Raw genomic sequence first — 18580 nt, 5'->3', positions numbered from 1 at the left:
TATGTCTCTGCAGCGAGTTGTTGTGCTCAAATGCTTTGGATGAAGCATCAACTCGCTGATTATGATTTGGAATACTCTAAAATTCCAATCATGTGTGATAATACAAGTGCTATTGCTATTACACACAATCCTGTTCAGCACTCCAAAACCAAGCATATTGATATTCGATATCACTTCATTCGTGATCATGTCATGAAAGGAGATGTTGAAATCTATTTCATTCCAACTGATGATCAACTAGCTGACATCTTTACTAAACCCTTGGATGAAACTAGATTCAAACTGCTTGTAAGCAAGTTAGGAATAATCAGCGACATCATTGTCATGTCTGCTACTCAGCAAGTGAGTTTGTCTTACTCGTTGATCCCTGTTGCTTTGGGAAAAAGCAAAACAAAGGCAATGGAAATCCAAAAGTTTCCATCTAGTCCAATAGCAAACGGTTATTGGTAAAGACTTCTAAAATCCGTTGATCCCTGTTGCTTTGGAAAAAAGCAAAACAAAGGCAATGGATAGCCAAAAGTTTCCATCTAGTCCAATAGCAAACGGTTATTAGTAAAGACTTCTAAAATCCGTTGATCCTTGTTGCTTTAGGAAAAAGCAAAATAAAAGCAATGAAGAGCTAAAAGTCTTCATCTAGTCCAACAGCAAACGGCTGTTGGTAAAGACTTATAAAATCCGTTGATGGCTGACAATTTGCCAAAACTTGTTTTTGTCAGCGACCTTATGTTAGTCATAAGATCGCTGACCTTCATTCTCTAAAAATATGTCTCAGCACCAAAATTAAATTCTTCTCTTAAAAAGAGGTGCTGAAGCATTTTATAAAATAAATTATTTTCATACCACAAGATTCACATGCTGAAATCACACTCGCTGCCGCTGAAGAAAGTGAAGAAGAAGTTATTGTTGGTGATTTTCTGGATAATGATTTGGGTTATATTATCATGGCTTCTTCTCCCAAGCATGATGAAGAGCTCCCTATCTTCTTGGCTGAGATGCCTCCTCCTCCTAGCTTCTCTCCAAGGCCTACAGCTGAATTTGATCAAGTAGGTCACTATGGGGAATTCCAAAGTGATGTTTCTGAAGAGGAGTTGACAAGAAGAAAGGACTTGTGCTCCAATCAGAGGATTAGGCCAGGTGCCTATGCTGAAACTGAAGAAGTTGATGATGACATTATTATGGAAGTGCCTCCTCTTCATCATCCAGACTTCTTCAAGATACCATGTTCCAGGTATCCTGTCTCGCTGAAGTCTCTTCAGGTTCTTCTAGCTGATGAGGAACTTCAGATAGCCTTCACTGCTGTCGAAGTACCTGGACTTGATTATGTAAAGACATGCCAACTACATGAACTTTTGAGGAGAGTACAAATTTGTCAAAGCCAGGGAAACAGACAAGGCTATTTATATGGATGGTTGGTTGATCAAGTGGCAAATATGCACAAGGAAGTACACTTTAAACTTAAGGATGTGGTTGCTGGAAATGATACTATTATTGATGAGCTTGCTGAGCAAAAGGATGCCATCTTTCAAATTACAAAGGCTCGGCATGCTCAAACTCTCTTTCATGAGCGCCTCCTTCATCGCAATCAAAACTTACTTGATGCCAGCATGAAAAGGGTCAGTGTTTCTAACTCTTCCATTTCTGCCTCGCTTGATAACTTGAAAGAACAAATTTCTAAATCAATGATGGCCAATGAAACGCCTGGTCTTTTATCATCGCTTGAACAACTCTCCCAATCCAACATTCTTTTCACCGTTCATCTCAATCAACTACAACACTCCATCAACTCATTATCTCATAGTCAAAAAAACTTTCTCAGCACTCTCACAAATGAAATCTCCTCTCTTAAAACTTCACTTTTCTCCAAGTCCCCCTTCCAGGTCGCTGTTGACAAAAAGGTCCTTGATGAGTCTGTCAGCAGGACCAAGAAACTGGAAGAAGAAGTGGGCAGCCTAAAGGGCTTAATGACTGAAATGCTGGGTCTCCTCAAGAAAGAGAAAGTGGAAGTAGTTGGTTCCTATGCTACTTCCAAGGGGGAGACTACTGCTGAGGAGATCCCAGCAACCAAAAATGATAAAGTGGGAGATGCTCTCCAAGAACAAAACAATAATGATAATGCTGAGAAGGTTGTAGAACCGGCAGCAACTGTTGAGGGGGAGCAAGCTGAAGTTGAAAAGAAGGCCGCTGAGGATGTGCCAGCGAGGCCAATAAATGTGTCTTCCTTCAGGCCAACTAATGAGTTCCACACTGCACTAGTAAAAAGGTTTGCCAACAAAGACAAGGGCAAAGCAGACGTGTCTACTCAAAGCAATCCACTCAAAGTTTCTACATCAGCAAGGGAACAACAAGAAAAACTCTTGTCTGGAGCTTTTCCTAAAGTCTCATCTTTCCCGCCAGCAACTGCTGAACTTACTCCAACAGAGATCGTCATTCAAGAAGAGTTGAAGCAAACGAAAATTCAAGAAGAGCTCTCTCGAAAGTTCATAAGTGAGCAGATTGTTGGTGAAGAACTTAAGAATGCTGATGAAGAAACAAAAAGACTTGCTCAGCAGTCTGGTGGCTTGGAGGCATTAAGAAAGAAAGAAGAAGAATTCTTTGCTGAGAAGAACAATGCACGACAGACTTATCTTGACTCAAGAGAAAGAAGGCAAAGAAATGAAGAGATCTTGTGGGTCAAGCCTTCTCTTACTCAGCAAGGAATAAATCTTCAAATACAAAGGAAAGGTATGCCTAGGATGTTTACTCTAAAGAATGTCAAATTAGATACTCTTGGGCCTACTGAATGGATCGAGATCTACAAGCTGATAAAAGACAATAAAACTGTTGTGTATGATCCATTACTGAAGATGGCTGGTGACCAAATCAAGCAAACAAGGAAGTTGGAAAAGAAATACAAAGTTGAAGATTCCTTGCTCAGCGCTGCCAGACATCCATATCCTCCTCCTCAGCAACCAAGAAGTGGTGTCAAGAGGACAGCTTCTGGTCAGGTTACTTCCTCCCTCCCCACTATGCTTAGAGCTTTACCAAAATCTAATATTGGGGAGGAATCATCGCTCAACCTTCGCATGCCTTCAAGATTACTGTTCGTGGAAGGATTGTACAGTGAAGATCTGGGAGGTTTCTGCTTTTGTAATGTTCATGGTCATGAACTCTTCTTCAGGACCAGTGAAATTCCCATCGCTCCCTCTGGATTTCTTGTTAAATTAAGAAAGTATTGCTCGAGGACTTCAAACAATCCAAGATTCATCAAGCTAATTGATCAAGAATTAATGAAGTCTGAAAGACAAAAGGATAAGGCCTTCATTGAAGCAAAGCAAGAATCTGTGTGGGAGTAGATTAATATTTGTAATTTTACTCTGCTGTATTTGTAAATTATTTGTCATATATAAAATCAGCATTGTACCAAAAATCTTGTGTCAAATACTTGTTAGTGCAAGCCTTTTACTCAGCTAAGTCTCCTCAGCGAATAGGGGGAGATTGTCGAGTTATGGATTCGCTGAGAGACTCAGCAAGTCTCTTCTTCAGCGAGTCCTCAGCGAGTAACTTCTTCAGCGATCTTTCAGCGATCAATATTATCTTCAAGTTAAAGGATAAGTTCAATGACTCACCGTTATATTTGCAAGTCAAATATGGGCGGGAAAATGAAGATAAGAAGAGTGGTCCTAAAGACACGTGTTGATCAAGAAGATTGAAGACATGTGATCATGTACCAAAACGGTACCTGGGTCTTTCTCTCTCATACCGGATTTGGAAACAAACAAGATGAAGATAGAGAACCCTGCAGATCTGATAGATCCACCAATAGATGGTTGACAACCTTGAGGTATCAACATCTATTGGGTTGTCATGTGATTCTCATCTCTGCTTATATAAGGAATCACTTGACCTAGCCGCAACCCTTGTTGGTGTAGTTCTGCAATTGTCACTTTGTGTATGTTTCTTATTGTAGAACATTTAAGTTTTTGTGTATCAAAAACTTAACAAGTATTTTCAATTTTCTTCTTTGTAAACCAATCATGTATTTACTGTTTAATTAATATACATATAGTTAAACGTGTTTATTTTCTTATCTTATATCTTTTATTTAATCTGTTTTGATTGTTGCAAACTTGGGACTTTCAACAAGGAAGATCTGCTTTATAATATAGTATAGATAAGTAGTACAGTAATTTCAAACACTTTAGGCAAAAATAATAATGACAATAATAATAATACTCGTAATAAAGAAAAGCAATAATATATGGTTTGATGTATATGTATACCACTTTGTTAGCAGCAGTAGGATAACGATACAGTACTAGAGAATTATTCTGATCATCCATTCCTACATCCATGTAGGGTCTTGAATCGTTTGCTCTCAACAATTTGTACGTCGTTGCATCTTTATATGTCCAACATTGTTTAGCCTGTCGCTCTATCAATATATTTTACCAGTTTTTGCAACTAACATTATGAATCGAACCATGATGCTTTGGTGAGTGTAAATTTGGGAAGGGTTAGTTGGTGTTGTGAATGTGGCCGAAACTTGTTGCCGGCGGTGAATCTGAGCGGTAGCAGTTATGGTTTTCTGAGATGAGTGAGAAAAGAAGATGAAGAGATCAAATACCAAAAAGGTATATTTGAAAAGGAAATATATATATCGACAATCAAGTTTTTCATTACCTGTTCACATTTAGATACAAGCGCTTGTTTTAACTAGCCAGTCGCTTATAGCTTGACACGAGAGAGATGGAGTAAATAGATTCTTGGGGATGAACCCTTTTAGATCTTTGTTTTTGTGAAAGTTTTGTACTATCTGGTCTTGAGAGGAAAAAAGAAAAAAACAGATTCAAAAAGAAAGGAAAATGAATAGCCATATAAATTACATTACCTACCACCACTTACACAGGTTCACTAATACCAATAAAGTAAGTACTCGTTCTAAATACTCGTATCACTATCAACTAGTCAATGGTTAGTTGACCACATACACAGAAACACACACATATATAATGTGGTTGTACAACACTACAATGGTTGAAGTTGACAGCTATTGTTGACTCTATATGAACCATGGTTGTAAAACTCCCCTAGTCGGTCAAGTACCCAAAATAAACTCCTAACTCTTCACCTCGTTGAGTCGAGTCCGAGTCACAAATTCTCTTACCTTAATATGCACAAAATGATGATGAAACATGATTCCATCAACTAATCTTACGTTTAGTTTTCAAATTTTGATTTATTATGTTACTATTTTTAAACAATTATGCTAAAATTTGAAGTTTGGAGGATATTTTTAAAGTTCTATTACATATGATTTTAAAAATACCTATGTTTGTATGTAAAAGTACAATCCGAGTTCTCCCGGATAGATGAGCAACTTGACTCCAACAAGAACAACGATGAGTTTAAAAGAGAATAATTAGAAATAAAAATGCACTCTTGAATTCTTTCAGGCCAAGTTTTTTGAATCTGCAAGCTATACACAGTGATGTTTTTTCTTTTAGATATATAGACTTTATTATTAATGAAATATATCTCTTTTTGTTGTTAAAAAAAAAGATATTTAGACTTTATTCTTGCTAGGAATCATTCTAGCCTAATAACTAATATATTGACGCCAATGTGGGACTAGTCCACTTAGTAGATGTTTATGCCTCTTGGATAGAAGGCCAAAGTTCGAACCTTAGTAGATGTTTATGCCTCTTGGATAGAAAATTTGGGGTAATATAAGAATAGATTAGATATGGTGTAATAATTTAATGGAAAAGGGTGAATAGTGGATTTGTGTAGTCAAAGACTCAAAGTGGAGAATTTCAGCATCAGCACATATACACACCGTACAAAAGTGTTGTTTTAACTTTTAAAACTGATGAACGTTATAAATCCATCCATGATGATGTGGTGAGTGTAAATTTAGGGAAGGTTAGTTGGTGTTGTGAAAAAAGAGCTAAGTGGCTGTAAGTGTGCAAGAAGGAGCTTGAAGAAGGAGATGTGAAGATGAAAAGCAGCAAAAGAAAAAGATAGGATGATGAAGAAGAAGATACGATGATGAAGAGATAAAGAGAGGTATATATTTTGTAAGTAAAAATTTGTATCAGATATAACCTACTCTCAATAAAGACACTGCAACTAATAGTATATCATTTGTTGCATGGGGTATAAGTAACAAAAAATATAATTATCACTTAAACCATTAGTAAAAGAAAAGCATTAGTGGTGTTGCACGACTTATCGTTTATGCACCGAGACTTAGGTTGGGATAAAGTGATGCGAAGAATCCATAGAGAAAACGAGTGGTTTGTGATAGGCTATTACTTATCTATATCTCAAAAATTTTAAATGCATCTTCAACTACAACAAAAAAATATAAATATCACTTAAACCATCAGTAAAACTAATCTAAAGACAACAAAACAGAACACTAATAAATCAACAAATTAAACCATACATAGCTATAAAACACACATGAATATAAATTAATCTGGAAAAGCAAAGCTAACACCAAGTTAAAAATTATACTAGTGCATAAATTTTCAAGTTAAAAACCTAGCTATACCAATCATTTAATGGAAAGACTAATGATTGTAAATTAAACATTAAAGCAGAAAGCCAAAAGAAAACGAAAGTTTTCTAGCTTAAAGGTTAAAACGATAATTGATGTGGTGGTTCATCCAATCATCTAATACAAACTCGGTACAAACTCGCTAAATTCCATTTTGCTGAAATTCAAGTCAAAACAAACTCGGTACGGACAAACTGGTAGATGGTTAGATGAACCACCACATTTAAACCGAAACTCGGTACGAACTCGGTATTTCATATTTAGCCAGATTTAAACCGTTTTTCCAGGTTAAAATTTCCAGGTTAAAAGGTTAAAACGAACCTCATATCGTCAGTCATCACTTTGAAGGAAAAAAAAAGAGTCAAAAGTAACAAACCTAGTAAGAGGCATCGGTAGTAGCTTCGATTGGTCCACAAGTGTGTTTTGTAGATGGCCAACGGTTTGTAGCTTGAGACGATAGAGATTGTGTAAAAAATTTGTTGGAGATTGAAAGATTTTAGATCTTTGTTTTGAGAAAGTTTGTAAATCTGGTCTTGAGCAATGGTTTGACCACAATCTCTCTTGTAAAAAAAAGAGATAGGGGTAGAGAGGAGTTGGTAAGTTGGGGGAAAATGTGACTTTAATTTTGGGGGGAAAAGAAATGGACGGTTGGTGGTGTGATACTGTCATTGGTCACAGCAAATAAATTTGTGTTATTTTGTGAGGCATTTAAATTCAAAGAGTAAGATGAGTCCCATACTTTGAAGTGACAAGCCTACACACTAATGTTCAAAAAAAGACAAGCCTACACACTCTCTTTTAATCCAATAAATAAAAAAGTTTTATCCTTGTATCCCTTGTATAATTGTATGCCGAACGAGATAGATACAACTATTTTTTATTTTTTTTAATGGTGTAGATACAACTATTCTATTTGTATGGTTAGTGAAAGAAAAATATATATTTTTATATAAAACGGAACAACGATGAGTTTAAAAGAGAATAATTAGAAATAAAAATGCACTCTTGAATTCTTTTAGGCCAAGTTTTTTGAGTCTGCAAGCTATACACAGTGATGTTTTTTCCTTTAGATATATAAACTTTATTATTAATGAAATACATCTCTTCTTGTTGTTAAAAAAAAAAAAGATATATAGACTTTATTCTTGCTAGGAATCATTCTAGCCTAATAACTAATATATTGACGCCAATGTGTGACAAGTCTACTTGGTAGATGCTTATGCCTCTTGGATAGAAGGCCAAGATTCGAACCTTGGCATAAGAGAATTTGGGGTAATATAAGAATAGATTAGATATGGTGTAATAATTTAATGGAAAAGGGTGAATAGTGGGCTTGTGTAGTCAAAGACTCAAAGTGGAGAATTTCAGCATCAGCACATATACACACCGTACAAAAGTGTTTTTTTAACTTTTAACACCCTTTGTTAGTCAAATACTAATTCTCTAACATAGTGTATTAGCTTTACATAAATATAGTATAAATCCAAATGTTTTATGTGTGTCTATACACATGTATACTTCGGTATATATGGTCTTGATGTTAGATATCTTAATGCATATCTAGACGTGCTTTTAATTCACTTACCTATAGACTCAATGTGTCAGTTGTTTGAAAGCTCAATTTTGAAGCAATGAGATATATAAAAAAAAAAAAAGTCTATCATGTGCAAACTTTTAAAAAATATAATTATCACTTTAACCATTAGTAAAAAAAATCTAAAAACAAAATTTATAATTATAACTTTAAATGAAATACAACTACAACAAAAAATATCATTATATATTTGGATGCATCTTCAACAAAAAAATATAATTATATATCATGTGAAATGACAGTGCTGGTCATGAATATAATTATCACTTTTAAAAAATTTTCAGGACTAGCACTGTCCTTTAAAAATTTTAAATGCATCTTCAACTACAACAAAAAATATACAAGTAATTATCACTTTAACCATTAGTAAAAAAAATCTAAAAACAACTAAAACAGAACAATAATAAATCAACAAATTAAACCAAACATAGCTATAAAACACACATGAATATAAATTAATCTGAAAGAGCAAAAAGCCAACACCAAGTTAAAAATTATACTAGTGCATATATTTTCAAGCTAAAAACCTATATCAATCATTTAATGGAAAGACAAACGAATGTAAATTAAATATTAAAGTAAAAAGCCAAAAGAAACCGAAATTTTATAGCTTAAAGGTTAAAACGACAATTGATGTGGTGGTTCATCCAACCATCTAATCCAACCATCTAATACAAACTCGGTGCAAACTCGCTAAATTCCATTTGCTGAAATTCAAGTCAAAACAAACTCGGTACGGACAAACTGGTAGATGGTTAGATGAACCACCACATTTAAACCGAAACTCGGTATTTCATATTTAGCCAAATTTAAACCGTTTTTCGAGTTAATTCTATTCGTTAAATATTTTACCTTCACAGTTTTTTTTTCACTTACCCAAATCCAAACCCGACCCAAACCTACTGATTTTTTCTTGAGTAAAGAAACACTTACTTGAACCTTGACTATTTTGTAGTGGTTGCTGCTCAAGTTTCTTGCTGCTGGATCATTCTGTTCGAACTTCTTGATTTAGTCTCTTGTGAGTTCATAAGATAAAAATCAGATAACGAATTGTTATTTTTCAAGGGTAATAGTGGTTTTGAGAGATAATACAAAATCGTGTCATAGGCTCCTAGCTTTCAAAGTTAGTTATCATTAACAAGTTGTAACATTTCTTTATATATAAGAAAATGTGTTTGTAAAATGGTTCAAGTTGACACCCAATGTAACAATGTATATGCATTTTCTTTTTACTAATATGTGTTTGTTTAATTAAAATGAAAGTAGCTTTATGAGTTAGTATATATAGTATATACGCATAATATTAATATAATTGTACTATATATTGCAAAAAAGAGATAACTGTTTGACTGTTGAATTGTTGATACACAAAATTTCGCATTACTTGATTGTACCATCGTACAAAATGACGAGGTGTTTGAGAACGGGGAAATAGTGTTTGGTAATATATGCACTGGTATAATATTAAAAGTTGAACCTAGATTAAGAAAGCTAAAAAAAAAGAAACCGAAAATTTCCATGTTAAAAGGTTAAAACGAACCTCATATCGTCAGTCATCACTTTGAAGGGAAAAAAAAAGTAACAAACCTAGTAAGAGGCATCGGTAGTAGCTTCGATTGGTCACAAGTGTGTTTTGTAGATCGCCAACGGTTTATAGCTTGAGACGATAGAGATTGTGTAAAAAAATTGTTGGAGATTGAAAGATTTTAGATATTTGTTTTAGGAAAGTTTGTAAATCTAGTCTTGAGCAATGGTTTGACCACAATCTCTCTTGTAAAGAAAGAGATAGGGGTAGAGAGGAGTTGGTAAGTTGGGGAAAAATGTGACTTTAATTTTGGGGGGAAAAGAAATGGACGGTTGGTGGTGTGATACTGTGATTGGTCACAACAAATAAATTTGTGTTATTTTGTGAGACATTTAAATTCAAAGAGCAAGATGAGTCTCATACTTTGAAGTGACAAGACTACACACTTATGTTCAAAAAAAAGACAAGACTACACACTCTCTTTCAATCCAATAAATAAAAAGTTTTATCCCTCTATCCCTTGTATAGTTGTATGCCGAACGAGATAGATACAACTATTTTTTATTTTTTTTAATGGTGTAGATACAACTATTCTATTTGTATCGTTAGTGAAAGAAAAATATATATATTTTTACATAAAATAGAACAACGATGAGTTTAAAAGAGAATAATTTGAAATAAAAATGCACTCTTGAGTTCCTTCAGGCCAAGTTTTTTAAATCTACAAGCTATATACAGTGATGTTTTTTCCTTTAGATATATAGATTTTATTATTAATGAAATATATCTCTTTTTGCTGTTAAAAAAAAAAAAGATATTTAGACTTTATTCTTGCTAGGAATAATTCTAGCCTAATAACTAATATATTGACGCCAATGTGGGACTAGTCCACTTGGTAGATGTTTATGCCTCTTGGATAGAAGGCCAAAGTTCGAACCTTGGCATAAGAGAATTTGGGGTAATATAAGAATAGATTAGATATGGTGTAATAATTTAATGGAAAGGGGTGAATAGTGGGTTTGTGTAGTCAAAGACTTAAAGTGGAGAATTTCAGCGTCAGTACATATACACACCGTACAAAAGTGTTGTTTTAGCTTTTAACACCCTTTGTTAGTCAAATACTAATTCTCTGACATAGTGTATTAGCTTTTCATAAATATAGTATAAATCCAAATGTTTTATGCGTGTCTATACACATGTATACTTCGGTATATATGGTCTTAATGTTAGATATCTTAATGCATATCTAGACGTGCTTTTAATTCACTTACCTATAGATTCAATGTGTCAGTTGTTTGAAAGCTCAACTTTGAAGCAATGACTCGTTGTGGATTAAAAAAAAAGTCATCATGTGCAAACTTGATGCTACTTAGCACCCAATCAAAAAGATAAAAGTCCATCATATCACAGTATCTCAACTTTATCACCGATGAAAGCATCATCTAGTTTTCAACAAAGGTGTAAAATGCTACATGAAAGTAGCTTGACCGTATTCTTTAGATGAGTAAAATGTATAAACATGTTTCCTTTAAGCAATTTTTGATCCGAATTATAAAATCTCAAATATCTCAAGAGCCAAGGCTAAACACTTAGGGTGCGTTTGATTCAAATAATGTTTTTGTAAGGAATGAAATCTATCAAAGGAATTAGATTCCGAAGGAATGGACTTTGATGAAATGTTTTTTGTTTTTCTTAAAATTCAAGAGAATGAAGGAATGAAATTTCATCCAATAACCCAAGGAATGGAGATTTCATCAAATGATGGAATGTTTACATTCCAATGAAATGAAATTTCATCATCTTTTGACAACCAAACGTACTACGGAATGGAATTTAATTCCAATTCCATAAGAATCTGGGAACCAAACGAGCCCTTAGAGAATCTTCATTTTCTCACTCATCGGATGAAAGTACATACGCTTCTCAATGGGAAGCAAAATATTAAATGAAAAAAAATTACATTATGCGTTAGTCCCAAGGTGGAGCAAGCCAAAGTAAGCATATAAGCTTGGTTAAATGCTTAGAACATGTATTCATGCCTCGCATCCATTGCCTCATATCCTACTTATATAATTTTTTATTTTTAAAAAAAATAAAAAAAAATAAGAATATTTCGTTCTAAATTTAGGGGTTTTTATTAAATAAAACTAAAAAAATAAAAAAAAACAAACCTATTGTATGAGTAGGTGACGTCTTTAATGACTAACCTCGACCCGACTTAACAAAAATAAGTGGGTGATTTTTTAATGTTCAACCTTACAACTTCAACCACACAACCAATCATCTCAAATCCTAATAAACAAGAGTAGGTTTTTAATACTCAACTTTAACTTCAACCCTCACCCAACTACCTTAGCTTATAACAAAAAATGTTTTGAAAATTAGGATGTTGAATCGTTTTTTTACCCTTTCATTGGTGAAGCCAATTGAATCATAAATCAGAACAATAAAAATATATGTTAATATTAATAATTACAAATTTGGTGCCATTGCTGGAGTGATGGGCACATGCTTCTCAGGTTGGGTGAGGGTTAATACTCGTAAATGGATAAATGTTGTTATAAATTTATCACTACCATTAAGGAACGGTTTGATGATAACCAAACTTTTGATTCATTATTATGGGACATGAAATGTCGACCTCCATATTAACATCACATGCATATAGAAAAGATCACAAGTTCACAACCCCTAAAACATATTACTGCATAAGTACATATATTTATTAATTACTGCATAACTACATATATTATTAATCTGCATAAACAAATACATTTGTGTTTATGTATGCAACAAGATTTTTTTATTAATACAAAACAGTTGAACAACCAAGTTACAATTATTAATATCATTCGAATCTATGTAAATTGTAACATAATCAGACACGGAGGCCGAAGAACTGGTTAAGAACTTTGGCTGAAAGATAAAAAGGTTTCCCGATCAAACAACATATCAATTTCAACGGCAAATATGCCAAACATTAATTGGGAAAGGCTAATGTCTATACAAAATGTACATCCATCTTCACACCTCAGTTTGGACCAATTTCAGCACGAAATGGCCACGTGAGCTCACAATGTCAACGTATGTGCAAATATGCAACCAAATCACGAGAAAGCAGCATCAATTGCTTGTAGAATGGGAGCACTATTGAACTGGAAGTTTCTGAAGCTTCGGCCAGGGCCTTTGTCAGAAGAGAAATTTGAATGTAGAACTGGAAGTGAAACCAGGTTACTGTTTGATGGAGTCTCTGTAATCACCAAGTTACTCCCCGATGAGCTGCCTTTTGCCTTCCACACACTCAATGCTTCACAATGCACACACACCCCGCAAAATTAGTCATCTATAAGAATCAGTCTATGGCTATAACAGATTATGGGGTAACATTCTCAAGGTGTCATAAGAAACAAATATATTGCTAAGGGTCCCAATAACAACTGAGAAAAACCCACAAAATGGTAGTAAGGGTCCCAATAACAACTGAGAAAAACCCACAAAATGGTAACTCGGCTACATCGAGACTCAAGTAAATGAGAACTATTCATGATCCCTGCAAATCAAAAGTTGAGGCTCCATTTGGTGTTTGGATATACATCAACCATACCCAATCCCGCTAGGCAATGCAAGGTCAGAGACTACTTCTAGATAAGGGTGTTTGGATATGTGTTCCAGAATTGATATATTATTTCTTAAAACACTGATTCAAGTATTAGTTATCAATTTTAGAGACATGGATGATCAGATACACACTCGCAAGAACAAAACTGACTATCCAGGGATACTATATCACTTATTTAACCCTAATAACAGTGCTTTTTACTCCCAATTCATAAAAAGGTCTCACTTTTTCCTTTTGCAACATGTCCTTTTATGTAGCACCCCATAATAAAAAGTTGAACACTAAAACACGAGATTATTTGTGTGTCAATCTTTAAATTTTATCACATCAACTTAAATGGATGAACGTTAGGAGTTCACTTCTAGTTGCACCCTCCATATAAACAGGCAAATTGGTGAGGTTTTCGGTACTAAGTTCCCTGCAAAGGTAAAAGTCTATTTAACTCAGATGTATGCGAGCTAACCGGAATTTCCTAAGGCTGTTTCCGACCCATCCTTGGCCACCCCAAAGATTGTACCTCGCGGGGTTTGAACTTGGACCTCTTGGAAAGATGTCAAGATGTTACCCACTATATATACTGTTTAAGGGTAAAGTTACTCTTAAATTAAAAGGATTTAATCTTGTATGAGAAAATGATAATGGATGATTAAGAGGGTGTAAATAGATGATTTTATACTTGTTGGCGGTTCCCTAATGGTGTGAAGTATTAACCTCACGCCACCAAGTATTTTTATAAAGGTGTTTGTGTGTGTAAGAATGCATTAGGGTTCTTGATGGATCCTTCAAGGGGTATTTATAGGCCCCTTGAGAAGGATCCAGACAACTGGAGGCTAACGGTAACGTTGGACAAGCGACCATTATCATCGGACAGCTGTGCCACAGTCTTTGGCTTGAGAGTACAGGTACACACCGTACGTACTATCGCACGTTCTCAATTGTACTATTTGTCTGTCGAGTGTGCGTAGGGTCCGGAGCCTTTTGGCTTTGTCACAAGGTGTTTAGGCTCAACCTTTGTCGTTAGTGCTGATAATCCGGAGAGTCCGGAGGATTAGTGATGGTACATCATCATATACCAATGAAATTAAAATGCTAAACGGTCAAAAAGGACCTAAACTATACATCATCAGGACATGGGAGTTGGGCATTTCATGAGTTGCAAGTAAAAGTTCTTGTGGACATTCATACATCAGAGAAAATTTTCATAACTTGTCAGGTCCAATTACTATGGCATGGTCACCTGGACATACAAAGCCAATTCGTTTAGAATTTGAGGTTGCCATCTAGTCCAGCCATATCCTTCGATGTCTAACGTTACATTTTTGGTGTACAAAACTACAAATTTTTGGGTATGCTAGAAAAAATTTAGAACTAGTTAGATGATAGAAAGAAGAGCAGATAACGAACCTCTAGCAGGTGAATCGGCTCTGGGTGCGATTGGGGGCTGATGTGAAGAAATCCACAATTTCAAAGATCTGATCGAAACCAATTTTGTAAACATTAGTTGATGGATAGATATGTCAACATAACATGAAAACACAACCACAAATTTAGCACAAAATCAGCATACGTACTTACTTCAAAAATGGAGTGACCATGTAAAGCTTAAGCCCTGTTACACTACGTGATATTACATCTCGATTTGCTGGTAGAAGGTCATCAAGCCTCTGCCATGCAATTTCCTGCAACGGATAAAACAATGTAAATGGTAAAGCATTTGAAATTTGTTAATTGCTGCTATAAAAAACAATCATGTTGGTTTCAGATGACAAATATAATTTAGTTGCCTCTTAAATTCTTTTTGGTCCAACTCCTAGTTAACAACCTTGTGAACAAAAAGGGTATGCGTGAACATGTATACAATCTTACATCTTGGATACCACATATGACTTACACTGATCTCCTTTTTGGTTTGTGGTGCAAATGTTGTGTCGTCTTTCACACCTCCAACTATGTAGAGTCGCACTCTTTGTGGCCCAAATATCATTTCAATATAGTCTTCTTTATTAATAAGTTTTGAAACATTAAATCCAGTTTCTTCTAGCACCTGCAGCCAACAAGGATACATTTTTTAGTTAGGAAGTCAAGAGAAAGATAATCTCACATAAGAGAAGGCGGTATTTACTTCTCTGATGGCACATGCATCATCTTCCTCATCTTTGTTCTTTTTACCTCTAGGAAAACTCCAGCTGGTTCCCTTCCACCCTTTCACCAATACACACTGCAAACACCAATAAGATACAGAATGATTAACTATCAAAGGTAAAGAACGAAGGAAAAGGTTAGTCGAGATCAACTTGGCCATAGATAATGGTGAAGGCATATAACTACTACCATTCTTTTCTGCAAATTCTAAGTAAGACAATCATCAAAAATGGTTAGTTACTTAGGTATAATGATTGCTCATATGATTTTGGTACCCACTGGTTGATAATTTATTAAAATAATTTATGTTTCTCTTTTAATCTTCATCCCGGGTCTTATATTAGCCAGAAAATAGAGAATAAGTTAACTCTAGTGAAAGACAAAGACGAAAGTTTAGACCATAACTGATGCTTCAATTTCACATGGTTAAGTGAATAATAATCAAGATCAATCAACAAGTGAGCAAATTTTGAAACTCAGAAGATACCTTACCCTTTCATACGTTTGGTCCAAAATGATGGCCCCGGTTACTGGAACTCGAACCTTGTATGATGTGAAATCTTTAAATATGTCATCTATATGAGGGACATAAGGCTTCAAAACATCACAACTGTTGAACACTATTATAACACATTAAGGAATGCAAGTGATAACCAGAAATATGAAGGAAACTTAGATCATGAAGTAGTGAAACAATTAGTATAAAGAAGGATACTTAAAGAGGTAAATTCTTTCAGAGTGAATGACTTCAAAGACGGATTATTTTCTACGGAATTGTCTTCATAGAACCAATGAGCATACTCCACGAGAAACAGTATCCTTTCAAACGATTGTTGATCTTCTTTGGGTACATTTAGAACAAACCGACTGGAATTTGAGGACAAACAATCATCAGAGTCATTAATAATAAAATTATCTATGCTATTATACAACGTACCTCCCCCACCCTACACACACACACACACAAATAAAAAATTCCATATTAGGATTAAGTGAAACCAACTCGAAAGCAACACAGTCATTTTTGCACTTCGATAAAAAAAAAAAAAGGTGACAAATCACCCCTTCCTGAACCCAATAAAAAGGAATACTTGACCCTTCTCTTACACCACCACCACCAACTGCCGCTTAAATCTATCCGCATCGCGTGGGCACAATTTTAAAACCACATAAAACTATGTGTCATCGTGACATCGCAAACATCTATTCAAGTTAACTGGAAGAGCATAAACCTGCTCATTTAAGATGGGATCAACCACTTCTTTTTCCAATACAGCTTTTTCGTAAGTAATTAAGTATGGGATCTTTTGCAAAAAAATGCAGCCATGTCCCATATACCACAATGTTGTGTGGAGCATCATAAAGTAGGCTAACCTTAGGGACTTACGTGCCAATGACATGAAAGAAACGATTGAGTTTTTCAGAAAGGTAATCAGTATTCAGTCAAACAGCAACTTGCTAGATGACATTAGAAAAAGGGGTCGGCCTAAAATTTTGTTTGTTCAAGTTAAAAAAGACTCGCAATGTTTGGGGATTGGCGGAAGTATGAAAACTTGATTGTAGTGAAGGTTGCTTGTGATTACAACTATGCTGTTTTGCTATACATCATTGCGGTGCAACCATGTCGGTGGCACCACAACAACAAGATCTGATCCTAGTTCTGTCCTGGTTTGACTTTTGACTAGTTTGATGGTGTTTTGTTTTTAACCCCTCTTATCTTTATTCTTGATGGACTACCATCAAGGGCCTCTTTTAACCTCCCCAATAACCCCCCGAAAATATAATTAACCGGATTCTATTTGAATAACACACTATGCGTGTTGCCTAAAGTTGTGCTACATACTCTGCGCATTCGGGAAACCTTAAGCGAAGAAATTGTCATATCATGTCACATTCCACGCAGTCATAACCAAAACACTAGCAATTTGAGGTAAAATGTATTTTTCCAAGTTGAGGAAACTAATTTAAGAAAAACCCACAATGCAAATTTCACATACAGAAGTCTAACCATCTAATCTAATAATGATAATTCCTTAACAGAAAGAGATACACAATAGATATACAGATATAGATATAGATGGATATAGAAGAATATAAAAAGAGTGAGAGTAAGAACCTGCAAAGATCATCAAGGAGTTCTTTAGGAGGGATGCCATCTTTCAATGGTGCACTTGATGATCTTGGTATCCCTCCCCCTGACATTAATTTTTCTCTCTTTTTATTTTACCAACTCCGATTTGTTGGATCGAAGAAGAGTATATAATAATTCTTTAAAATGTTGTAATTTTTTGGATAAAAGGTACAGTAATTGAAATTCACAATGAGGCTGATAATCGTATTTAGTCGATCGTATAAAGGATGAAACGTGACGATCATCCGTTAGATTAAAAGACGAAATGTGACCATCATCCGTTAGATTAAAAGACGAAACGTGACCATTATCCGCGTATAAATTTAACAATAATAAATCATCAAATAGATAGATACAAAAATCGTGCATATTATATTTTAAATTATATTATTTTTTGAAAAATAATCATAGGATTTATGATTTTTGTTATAATCATACAAAGAGAAATTAGGTAATAGTGTTGTCTTACATTCAATTTGGATAAAAAAAAAAAAAAAAACTCTCACATTTTCAATTTTTTAGTATTTTTACAATTTCACTTTGTATTCTTTTTCAAAATCTATTATATAATAAAGAAATATTGTGAGGACATACAATTTTTTTATAAATTATATTATTACACATCTTTTTAATTTAATTATGACATCATCATACTTTTTTATTTGAAATTCAAAATATTTTTTTTTTTAAATATGTATCATTAATATATTTATTAAATGTTCACATTATTATGTAAGTTTTTAATCACCATATTTTTTCGTTATAATAGGCCGAGAACTATGGTGTTTTTTCCAGATAATGTTTGTTTTTTTTGTTTTCGCCAACCGAATGTGTTTTAATATGTGTCCATAACCACACAACTTTTGTTTCCGTTTAGTTTCGCTTTTTACATAATAATTTATCACAACTTTTCAATTTATTTAACGTTGTTATTATACATGAGAACATATTTTAAAGCTACTTGAATATCATTCGGTTTAGTTGCAAAACGTCTATCAGTTAACCCGAATTGAACCTGGGTTGATTAG

The 18580-nt window shown here is 34.4% G+C and overlaps 1 protein-coding gene across 1 annotated transcript; it reads right to left on the bottom strand.

Moving 5' to 3' along the window:
- Window positions 1-12440: 12440 nt before the first annotated feature.
- LOC122587340 (mRNA-decapping enzyme subunit 2-like) lies at window positions 12441-17706 on the bottom strand. Its single transcript, XM_043759474.1, has 8 exons — window positions 17538-17706; window positions 16137-16288; window positions 15914-16041; window positions 15402-15497; window positions 15171-15323; window positions 14855-14958; window positions 14684-14751; window positions 12441-12967 (listed from the first exon to the last, which is right to left on the bottom strand). Exons 1-8 carry the CDS (start codon window positions 17621-17623, stop codon window positions 12768-12770), a joined length of 987 nt encoding a protein of 328 aa, XP_043615409.1. The 5' UTR covers window positions 17624-17706; the 3' UTR covers window positions 12441-12767.
- Between the last annotated feature and the right edge of the window lie 874 nt (window positions 17707-18580).

This window comes from Erigeron canadensis, chromosome 2 (assembly GCF_010389155.1).
Source record: "Erigeron canadensis isolate Cc75 chromosome 2, C_canadensis_v1, whole genome shotgun sequence".
Lineage (NCBI taxonomy): Eukaryota > Viridiplantae > Streptophyta > Magnoliopsida > Asterales > Asteraceae > Erigeron > Erigeron canadensis.
The sequence above is the reverse complement of the archived record's forward strand: the minus strand, read 5'-3'. Positions and strand labels throughout refer to the sequence as shown.

Coding starts and splice junctions, on each gene's coding strand:
- LOC122587340 (XM_043759474.1), bottom strand. CDS start 17,623: ATGTCAGGGGGAGGGATACCAAGATCATCAAGTGCACCATTGAAAGAT. Junction 16,289..17,537: donor CTCCTTGATGATCTTTGCAG/GTTCTTACTCTC, acceptor CTCAAATTCCAG/TCGGTTTGTTCTAAATGTAC. Junction 14,959..15,170: donor AAACCAAAAAGGAGATCAGT/GTAAGTCATATG, acceptor TATCCGTTGCAG/GAAATTGCATGGCAGAGGCT.